Source organism: Littorina saxatilis, unplaced genomic scaffold (assembly GCF_037325665.1).
Source record: "Littorina saxatilis isolate snail1 unplaced genomic scaffold, US_GU_Lsax_2.0 scaffold_119, whole genome shotgun sequence".
NCBI lineage: Eukaryota > Metazoa > Mollusca > Gastropoda > Littorinimorpha > Littorinidae > Littorina > Littorina saxatilis.
In genome coordinates this window covers 1-11,638 of record NW_027127891.1, presented here as the reverse complement: position 1 = coordinate 11,638, position 11,638 = coordinate 1, and the positions used below count along the sequence as shown (strand labels likewise).

The following is an 11,638-nucleotide window of genomic DNA, read 5'->3' as shown; positions in this document are numbered from 1 at the left end:
TTTGAGAATACCAGCCTCCAATTCTTCCAACATCTGCTCTAAAGAGGGACTGGCCGTCTCCATCATGACTTTTGTTTTGTTTTGTGTACCTCTCTTTTCTTACTAGCACTCTTCTAACCCTCTCTCTACTTTGGTGGGTACGAGATGAAAGTGGTGGTGATGATTCCGCCCCTTCTTCTTATATAGACACATACACACACACAAGACACACCCAATAAAAGGAATAAAACAGTTTACAGACCTAAACAAAAGACGATGCACGCGACCTCAGTTTCTTCTTAGCTGTTGGACCAAAAACCATACTCTTCGATCATTACCCCAAAGTCTGTTGGGAGAAAACACACGAAGCGTTCGAAATAAACTGGCTCCGCGGCTTTTCATCAAAACATAGTACAATACATACAAGCCACAGGCTGAACTCGTCAAGTCTTGCAAAAGACGTGGGTTGTACACGTGGGCTGAACTGTGTTTCAGCATAAAGTTTTCAATGGCGGGGTGCACGGGTGGTAAACCAAAACTATCAAAATATTCCGCTTGTCCCAGTCCATCAAACCAGACACACACCCAGTGTTCTCCCGGTCCTGTACTGCGATCTGTATTGATGACAAAAGCGCTTGGGCGTCGCGTATTCACCTGTCGTGGGAGTCTGTCTCTGGGAAACACACCTCGAAACACACGTCGGGTATGAATGTCTCTCCCCAACACTCGGCTAATGTCTTTGCTGTTCATAGTGCAAAATCAGTCAGGACCTGGCGAGAGCGATCAATCTCGATCATGCTGTCCATTTCACCATACACAATCACCATCACAGGTGCTGGAAGGGCTTGGTTGAACTTCAGCTCCAGACGCAGGGCACCGCTTTTCACCAGTTCAAACTGATCTCCATCCAGAAGACTGGGACTCAGGTCAAAACTGTAGATAGCATACCCCAACTCAAAATCACGCAACTCCATGTAAGACCCCGCATCTTTGTTGGCGACACCCGTAGACGTCATGAGACTGAAGAATGACCTCACATACTGGTGTTGTTCAAAGTTCGGTGTCAGGGGTTTGCCGGGGATCTGTTTTCCGTCTAGGTACAGGCTGAGAAAGGACAATCCTTGTGTCTTGAAGTGGTAGGGATTACGTGAGGCTTGACCGTTGAAAGCAGCGCTGTCCACCAAGCCAATCACCAGGCGGTTGGGTGTCTGACTCAGAAACAAGTTGTCCTGCACAGCACTGTGGTTGCCTGTGGGAATGGAGAAAGTCTTCACAACGACCCTTTTCAAAGGATACTTGGCCGTACCTTTTTCCAGCGCTTTGGCGTGAGCGAGGCTCACAGCAGGGTTCAACTTGACTTTGCGAACAAACAGGGAGGCATGTGTGATGACACTGCGGAAACCCTGAAAGGGGTCAGGAGACATCAGGTGGAAGATGTTCTTGGAAGGAATGAGTCTGATCTTCACGTCCACGCCGTTCATCATGTAGCGTTCCTGGTGCATGATGTCAGCATGAAGTCGCCCCATCATGTCTGCCTCTCTGCTCCGCATGGTTTGCTCACGCCGTACCTTCAAACCCCAGTTGTCATCCCCTTCTGTATCATCCAGGTGGTTGGAGCTATCTCGGTAATACATGGCACTGGTGAGGTGACTTTTCTTGGCTTCTCGTCCATAGTTGAGGGTGGCTTCAATGTAGGCACGGTAGGGGTAGGTGTTCTCTGAATTGGTCACCAAGGTATCATTGAGACTGATATCCACCTGGGAAAACAGGCTGTGCAACCAGTAGTTGACAGGAGCCACAGGGGAGTCAGCCTCCAAGTTTGTTCCGTCTGCTTTGGTGATTTTAGCTCGCACATGGAGATACGTGTTGCTTAGATCCAGGTACTCGGATGTAGCACCACTGATGGTAAACTCAATAGGGGCTCCTGGGGCCAGAGTAGCCAGAGGATGATATTCTACAAACATTCCCTCCTGCACAGCTGTCTGTGTTGGGGGTACAGAAAACAAATCCAATCCAGTATGTACACTTTCACATGACTGAGGGTGGGCAAGGGCCATGATGCTTATCCAAAAATATCGGCTGCTGTCGCCCTCCTTCTCTTCTTCTTCTGTCTCCCAGTCTGACCTTGGCGGTGTGGTGTAGATGATTTTATACGTTTCCTTGCAGGTTCTCCAGGCGGCGCGGCTGTTGTGCCTGTCACTCGACCCACGGCTTGGTGAAACAATCGCTTCCCTGCATTGCTAGCTCTCTGCTGTAGTGACGACTTAACACTACGCCCAGACAACACATCCTGAGCCACCTGCATACCTGTCCTAGCCCCCTCTTTCAGCAGAGCTTTTCCACCACTTCTCAAAAGAGGCACAAGGGCTCGACCAATACCCCCTAAGAGATTGCCAATACCATGACCTCTGTAGTTTCTTCCTCCTACAAACACGGGGAGACCGTGGCCGACCTGGCTGCAGTAATAATCTTCATAGAGTTTTCCACTGCCCTGAAAAGGGGTTAGACGAACCATCTTCTACAAATGGTCGGTGCGTCTACGACGAAAATGAAGCGTCACGACCGTCTTCCCTTGCTCAAATGCGATAGGTTTTCCCGTGTCCGTTGTTAAAAGCATTTCCACCGTGTTGAACTGACAGCGAGTCAGTGGCATGTAATGGGGTTTTTCAAACATATGATGAACGACTTCTTCAGTCTTCTTTTTAATCGGCACCGTCCGCAACAATGGGACTAATGTGTCTCCGACCACTCTTTCGCGCACCAAATCGCAGTACACGTATATTGCGTGAAAATCTTGATGTAAGTCCATCATAGCCTTACCGTCAAAGTGACCAGGGCCTATGATGCTTTGTTGGGTGACATCTGTTTTCAAAATTCTCATCAACTCGGGGCTCATCCACAGCGAGATATTTTTGAGTAATTTAACACGTACTTTTTTTGCTGCTTTGGTGTAATAAAACCTTACATAGTGCGTAAGACTTACATCAACCAAGAGCTGGTTTAGTGAGTCTATAAAAAAAGCAGGTGAATCATACAACCCCTCTGGTAAAACTAGAGTATCACAAGAAATAACAACACCTAATGGGACACAAATTCGAAACTGACACGTGGCTTTTTCCACATTTACATACGAGTTGTTAAACTGAATCTCAGCCAACCCACACTCGTAGTCGGTGCCCAGGTCAATTGTTTGAGGTAGTTTTGTGTAGTAGTGACTCGCGTTGTTGTCAGGGTAGTGCTGCAAGGAGCTGTTGCTGGGGAGTGTCAGGTAGAACATGATGAGTGAAGACGTTGTTACTGTACCAAGGGTGGATCAATGGAAGGATTAGGAAGCACGTAGCCGAGACAACTTCCCAGTAGGGCCACCCACAAGTTATCCGGTCCGCGACCGGTTGTCAGATTGAACAGAGACACTCCAATCACCACATAAATAAGGAGCATCTGACAAAGGAAGACAATCTCGCTCCGAGGGACACGATGTCCAAATACACGCCACAGCTTGGATGTTCTTGGTCGCTTAACAACACTGTCTGGTTCATCCAGAGGCGTATTAATCTTCTGAGTTTTCTCCATCAGAACCACTGAAGCTAGTCCGTGTAGGGGGTCAGTGCCGTCTGTGGAATCCAAGAATTGAATGACGGGTCATAGCCGAACCATTTGACTAAATACTCTTTCTGTTTGCCTTTTCCAGGGCGTTGTTCCAAAACAGCTTCAATGCGGTATATTTCTTTCTCCCCCACTTTCTGCAGTTCCTGTTCATAAAAAGTCCCCAACAGTTCTTCTCCGTGATCATCTTTCAGCACATAGGTCACGGGTGTGGTTGTCTTGACTTGACTGATGGTAAAGAGTTCCTCTGTCCAAGAAGGCATATAACCTTTTTTAAAGACTCTTCTCGTCTTGCTGATTCGCACACGGTCTCCTATATTCAGTTTAGGTGGTTTGGAGAGAGTTGGACCACCATACAACCGTTGCCACACTTCCTCCTGATTAGCGATGGTTACGTCAGCAGGAGCTTTCTTAATACTGCGGTGGTAGGAATGATTGTAACCACGCACCAGCTTAGCCAAGACTTCCACATACCTCACTGAACTTGTTCTGGTGAAATACCTCCACAGTTTGTCTTTCAAGGTACGGTTGAAGCGCTCCGCCATTGAGGCTTTAATGTCATCATTTTCTGTCACAAAAAAGTGTACCTTTGTTTTGTCCAAAAAATCCTGGAACACCTTGTTTTTAAATTCGCTACCCTTATCTGTTTGTAGTCTCAGGGGTTGACGACCTCGGACAAAAATGCTTTTGAAGGCTGTCACCAGAGAGGCCCCTGTTTTGTCCTTCAAAGGCACCACCCACGCGTGTTTGCTCAGCACATCAATACATGTGAGTAGGTAGGTAAACCCGTCATTGTCTTTTCTCAGCGCTCTAACATCAATCAAATCTGCTTGCCACTGATGATCTATGCCACCCACGATGATACGACGACGAGTAAACTTTCGCCGCACAGGTTTGTGTAGTGTATAGGTGTCTTGAAATGTCAACCACTTTTCAACTTGTTTTTGTTCTTGTCTGGTGGTTCTTCTCAAAGCTTCCACTCCACCCAAACTTCCAGGGAGTTGACTTCCATAATATCGACGTCGCAGCTTCTCAGCGACTTTTTTCTTTTTCACTGGCATTCTGCTCAAGAATAAGATAGCCACGTCTTCTTCTTGGGCGCTGGAGAAGGAAATGATACTCTTTCTGCAGAAGGAGATGCTGAGGAAGGACTCACAATTCTTCTTCTTCTTCTTTTTGTCCTGGTGGATGGTCTTCCTCTATCACCCCCCTCGCTGTGCATCCACTCCCATCGCCCTGTGTGACCAATGAGTTCACGAGGGATATTAACCGCTTTTAAACCTCTTGCAAACACTTCCCACCCTTGAGGATCAGGTGCATTTTTACGGTAACGAAGAGCATCATTCACCAGATCAGCCATGTTGGTTCCTGCTACTGTCTGTCCCTGGTACACGAGCTGTCCTTGTTCATTCCACTTGATGTCAGAACTGTCCTTGGTTATATCCAAAAGCAACTGAGCCTTCTTCTTCAAGGTTTTTGGGACACTCTCCAACACTCGTTTTTCTACCCTAGATAGGTCCTGAGGTTTCTCGACCTCATTTAGTTCTGTCAAAGGTTGTTTTGAGGGTTGTGCTATCTCCACTCTTCCAAGAGGTTTGTTTTTATATTCTTCAACACGCTTAAGAAACCGCCACAAGACTTGTTGGTAGGAGTCTGCTTTTTCATGTTTGTCCAAATCCTTCTTGTCTAAAATACCCCGCATCACTTGATCCATGTCCTTCAAACTTTGTGAGGTGGCATCAGGTACTGGAGGTCCACCTGCAGAGTCCCGCAAAGAAGCCAACACACGTGGCTCAATCAAAATCATCTTTTTGGTATGGTCCATCGTATCAGAGACCCAGGTTCCCGAGCAAACCAGATACAATGCCTAGCACAGGATTCAAAAGAGCCTGAAGAAAACCGCCTTTCTGTAGGATTTGCTTTCGATGTTTGACAGATGTTGTTTTTTTGGCTAAGACCCGTAGGTTCTGTTTGTGTCGAGACAACCGTTTCTTCTGTGCGGGCGTCAGCTGCACATGGCCTTTTAAGATGTTCAGGGAGCACTCGCACAACGCATGGATCAAATCTGGAGAAGCTCCTTTCAATACGGCCTTAATCACGGCAGGCTTAGCCCCACACAACAATCGCAACATGGGTACATTTCTCTTCAGGCGTGCAGACATGGTTATTTTTGAAGGTACACTACAGGGTGCTCTGGTGGGAAAAGTTTTGTCCTCAGACGAAGATGATCGGGTGTCTCTTGTCGCAAGTCAAACAGCAAATAACCGTGAGGCATAGAAGTCGCATTTTTAAATGCCTCTTGGACATACTTTAGCTTCCCAGGGTACATCTGCTTGGCCAGATGGTTGATCTGTGAAGCATCCCGTGGGTTTTTAAACACCACCAGGTAGTGACTGTTCAAACTGATCGTCCTCTGCTCTTTGTTTTTTCCGAACAGGTTCTGTACAATATACATTACACTCAGATTCCGATGATGACTTTCTTTGGTGAATAGTTGTGTGACCTTGTCGTTTGTCTCACTCATCAAATCATCAATGATGACCAGTCGCCTTTTGACCCCTGTCCACTGTTCCACGTCGGGTAAACCCTCCACAAACGTCACATGTCTCATCTCATTGTAACCAGACTGCCACGCCCCATAACACCAAATCAATTCCTCTGGAGGGGGTGTCATCATATCTTGTAAGTAATTCAAATATTGTTTGACAAAATGAGTCTTCCCACTCCCTGTGGGACCGGCAATCACACAGGTAAAAGGATGTTTCCACCTTGGATCCATTTTCACATACTAAACTAAGATCCTATCCTTATCTTTATTTATTAATTTAAAAAAACCAAACATCTACTTTAAATTTTATATTCAAAACTAACTCACACACACACACACACACACACACACACACACACACACACACACACATACACACACACACACACACACACACATACACATTCACACTTTCTCTGCGCTTCGCGGAGCCCTCTCTCTTTAATAGCTATGTAGTTTGGTGCCCTGTCAGGGGGGTGTCAGAGTAAGGAAATTAAACGGTATCCCTGCGCTTCGCGGAGCCCCCTCTCCGGTAAACCTCCAGAGGGGGTCATTGGGTGCTTACGCCTGAGTTATTGCACCACAGAGACGCAAGACCTAAACATGTTAGAACTTGTTGATTGGTCAGCACCTAAAAATAGAAACGCATAGTTAGAATACGGCGGTGATGCGGGCAAAGAGAGGTATAAATAAACTTCTTCTGGGGCTAACTCTTGAGTGTCTCTTCGACTTTACAAGTGGGTGGTGGTGAACAAAAACAACTATGGCGACCAACAGCAGCAGCAGCAGTGACGCTAACACAACGCCACAACCGGCCTCAACAGATTTGGTAAGTTGATTTTGTTTTTGTAAAGATAAAAAAAATAAAGTAGCGTGTTACTTTTTTTCTCAGACATAGCTTTTTAGAAAAATAAATGTTTTTATGTAAGATGGTTTTTTTTTTTATATTGTTTTTTTTTTTTTTTTTTGTAGCTCAGACATAGTTCTTTTTTTTATTGCAGCGTAACCAATGCCCGCACTGTGGACAGGTTTTTACACAGACCAAAAACCTTAACGCTCATGTTAACGAAGCCCATAACAAAGCCAGACCTTTTCTCTGTGCTATGTGCGGCAAGTCGTTTAGCAGAAAACACGGCCTTGCTCGTCATGAAAACTCAAACAAAAACTGTCAAGATGCCGCGAGTCGGACACCTCCACCACCAGTGCCGACAGGCGGACAGAAAAGAAAAAGTTCGCCTTCACAGGATGCCCCTCCCCCCAAAAAGGGATTAAACAAACGAAGTCTAGAAAAAGAAAAAATCAAAAAGTTACCTTTTGAAGAAAGACAAATGTACGAAAAGCATTGGAATTCTGTTAAAACTCATAAGCGGCCTGGTAAACTTCAGTCAACCTATACCATTCTCTGGAACCCTTGTTCTGATTTCCCTGATTGGGACGAGTCGCTTCTTGATCTGTTCCATGAACAAAACAAGCGCTTCAAAATCAATTTTTCTCACTCTTTTCTTCTCAAAAACAAAGAGTCGGGTGACTTGTCTTTCTTTCACGCCTCAGTCAATAACCACTCTGTCTTACAACGACCGCGCCTGATCAACTCAAAGCAGGACTTTCTTTCTTTTCTCGGTGAAATCAGTGACCATGACATTCTAGAACAAGTTAGACTCGAACGCCCAAACTCTCGGTATGCTGTTCATACCATCATGTCTTCCAGTTTCTATGTCACGCCTTTGACTGACTTTCCTATCGGATGTGCCTGTGGTAGTCTACCTGACTACATCACAAACACACCGTTCTTGTACAAACTCCAAAAAGATCAGAATCAGCATTTTCCTTATACTGATGGTCTGTGTCTCTTTCGCTGTCTTGCTTTGCACAAAGGAGCCTCGCGTCATTCTTTGCAAAAACCCACAAAAACCTTGTTCAAACAGTGGGCCGGACATTCTCCCCCTGTCCACTTTCCGGGGGTCACTTTGTTTCAACTTGAGTCGATTGAATCTGAATTTAAGGTGAACATAGATGTGTTTGAGTTTGACGAGAACCAAACACCTGTCTGTCTCGTTCCTCTGCGTCGTAGCGCTTACAAACATTCTGGCGTTATGCGTCTCTTGCGTTACAAAGACCATTTCATGTACATTTTAGACATTGATAAACTCGGTCATGCGTTGGCTTGTTCCAAATGCGGGAAACTCTGGTCGTCTTTGTTTAAAATGAATCGACATGAACAGACTTGTCAGGGTGAGGGCTCAAAAGAAACCTTGAAAGGCGGGGTTTACTCACCACCTCAAAACATTTTTCAACAGCTACAAAACCACGGTGTTCAGGTAGCCACAGATTTTGTTTTTCCCTACAGAGCGACGTTTGATTTTGAGGTGTTTTTTGACACAGATAACTTGCCACAGACAAAATCGGCTGAGTCTAACTGTACACAGTATACAGCAAAACATATTCCTCTTTCTGTTTCTGTATGCAGTAATGTTCCCCATTTCACAGAACCAACCTGTTTTGTGAGTAAAGGTGACTCTCAAGAACTAGTGGATAGCATGGTTAACTACCTAGAACGTATCTCTGAAGCCTCCTGCGCCCTTCTTTGTGAAGAATTTAAAGATGTGTTTGACCAGTTGACTGAGATCGACGAGACACAACAACAAGAGACAGATAGCCTCAACATCCCCGTAGAAAGACTCAGACAGAAATTATATGAGTATTTACAAGAACTGCCTGTCGTAGGTTTCAATTCTTCTCGCTACGATCTGAATGTGATCAAACCTTTTCTCATTGAAAAGTTTGTCAAAGACAAAACAGCCCATAACGATCTTCCAAAAGACGAAAGTCAAACAGACCCTGTTTTTGAACCAGATGGTTTTGATACCGTGTGTGAAGAAGAAGAAGAGGAAGAGAAAGAAGAAGAAGAAGAAGAAGACAAAGAAGTCAAAACAGAGGGAAAAAAGAAGGCCCCTAAAAGACCCCTTTCAAGTTTGTTGTTAAACGAAACAATCAGTATATGTGTCTTTGTACAGACAAACTTCGGTTTCTCGACATCAACAATTTTCTTGCGCCAGGTTTTAGTTATTCCAAGTACCTCAAGGCGTTCGGTGTCGAAGAGGAAAAGGGTTTTTTCTGCTATGAATACGTCACTAGTCTAAGTACACTAGACGAAAGAGAACTCCCACCCCATGCAGCTTTTTTTAGTAAGCTCAAAAACTCAAATATTTCTGATACAGAGTACGCTTTTTGTCAGCGTGTGTGGACTGAAAACAAAATGACGACTTTGAAGGATTTTTTGGTGTGGTACAACAACCTAGATTCAGGGCCGTTTCTGGTTGCTTTGCAGCATCAGATTAGTATGTACGCTAGTCTGCGAGTTGATTTGCTGAAAGACGGTATTTCTGTCCCCGGTGTGACACTGAAGTATCTGTTTGACACGTTGTCTTCAGATACCTACTTTTCACTTTTTTAACGAAAAACAAAAAGACGTTCACGCACTTTTGCGAAAGAACATTGTCGGGGGTCCGTCTATTGTCTTTCACAGATACCACGAAAAAGACAAAACATACATTCGTGGTAATCAAGACAAGCCGGTACAGTCTGTTCAGGGGTTTGATGCAAATGCGCTGTATTTAGCTGCACTCATGCAAGACATGCCCACAGAGCACCCTGTCATTCGTAGAAAAGAAAACGCTTTTAAAGCGGAAAAAACAGATCCCTACGGTCAGCTAGCTCGGGATGGTTGGAGTGGGTCATGGCATCAAAACAGATCCATCTCCAACATAAGTTTAACGCGAAAGAGAAGGCCCTTGGTCGAAAAAAGATTAGGGTTGATGGATGGGATGCCGCAAATCAAATTTGCTATCAGTTTCACGGATGTTTGTTCCACGGGCATGACTGTTCTGTGACCGCCGGTAAAACGTCTAACCCTGTCACCGGAAAAACACTAGTTGAACTCAGAGAACATACAACCAACATCACCAAATACCTACGTGAGGAAGTGGGTGTGACTGTCGTCGAAAAAATGGGAGTGTGAATGGCACGCAGACAAAAAACAAAACACCTCCATTCAGACTTTTCTACAAGGTCGTTTTCCGACACTTAAACCCTTCCGGCATCCTTCTACCATCACAGATCAAACTGTCTTAGACGCGGTGCAAAACAAAACTTTGTTCGGGTTGGTACAGTGTGATATTTATGTACCTGATCATCTAAAAGAACATTTCAGTGAAATGCAGCCTATTTTCAAAAATGAGTCTGTCAGCCGAGAACAGATCGGGGATTTTATGAAAGACTACGCTGAAAAACACAAGCTCTTATCTCAACCACGCCGCACACTTGTTGGGAGTTACCACGGTGAACAAATTCTGCTAGCCACACCCCTCTTGTTTTGGTACGTGCAGCACGGGTTGGTTGTTAAAAACATCACGCTGATCGTGGAGTTTCCAACCCAAAACCTGTTTCCGTCAGTTTGGTGACAGCGTTTCAAACGCAAGACGAGCAGGGGACCAAGACCCATCAAAAGCTATCTTAGCTGAAACTTTCAAACTGCTCGGTAACTCAGCCTACGGGAAAACCTTAACTAACGTGGCCAACCATCGTGATATTCATTACGTTTTGTCTGATGAGGCCTCAAAACTGATCAACAATGGTCGTTTTCAAAAACTAACAGAAGTAACAGATTCTGTCACTGAAGTAGAGATGGCTAAAAAAAAAATCAACTGGTCACTTCCCTCTCAGATTGTTACTTTGTTTACCAGTACGCTAAACTACGCATGTTGGAGTTTCATTTTGATTTTCTAGATAAGTTTGTGTCCAGAGCCGACTACCAGCTTTTTGGAAATGGATACAGATTCTCTATACATGGCGCTTAGCGCTTCAACGTTAGAAGAGGTAGTTCGTCCTGAACTACGAGAGCAGTTTTAACCAAGGTGTATAACCAATGGTTCCCTGCACAAGCCTGTGACCAACACGAGGCAGCCTTCCAAAACACCCGTTTAGCTACGCCCCATGGGACCCGACTCTCTGTCAGGCCTGTACAGCGCGTGTCCACTATGACAAACGAACACACCCGGTCTCTTTAAAACCGAATACCAAGGAAATGCGTTTATTGGTCTGTGTTCTAAAACCTACTTTTGTGAGGGGGACAGTGGAATAAATTTAGTTCAAAAGGTTTGAACAACAAAACCAAACCAAACTGACAAAAGAGTCTTACCAACAGTGCTTCTAACGCAAGAAAGTGGTGGTGCGGTAACAAACACTGGTTTCAAGACAGACGGAAAGTCTATGTTCACCTATTCCCAAACCAGAAAGTCACTCTCGTTTTTCTACATCAGCGTGTGATCGCTTCTGATGGGGTTTCAACCCTGCCTACACCCGTCTAACAGGTCTCTTTCTTTTTTGACTGTGATACCCCTCTAATGGGTCTCTTTCTTTTTTTGATTGTGATACCGCCGCCTGTGATATGGTTAACATTTCAATGCCAACAACTTTGTCGTTTTTGTAAATAAATTTGATAAGACA

The 11,638-nt window shown here is 44.9% G+C and overlaps 1 protein-coding gene across 1 annotated transcript; it reads right to left on the bottom strand.

The window, feature by feature from the left end:
• Positions 1-725: 725 nt before the first annotated feature.
• Positions 726-2,036, bottom strand: LOC138956240 (uncharacterized protein F54H12.2-like). Its single transcript, XM_070327650.1, has one exon. It carries the CDS (start codon positions 2,034-2,036, stop codon positions 726-728), a length of 1,311 nt encoding a protein of 436 aa, XP_070183751.1.
• Between the last annotated feature and the right edge of the window lie 9,602 nt (positions 2,037-11,638).

What these genes read in the sequence shown, in the direction of transcription:
- LOC138956240 (XM_070327650.1), bottom strand. Translation starts at nt 2,036, where the DNA reads ATGGCCCTTGCCCACCCTCAGTCATGTGAAAGTGTACATACTGGATTG.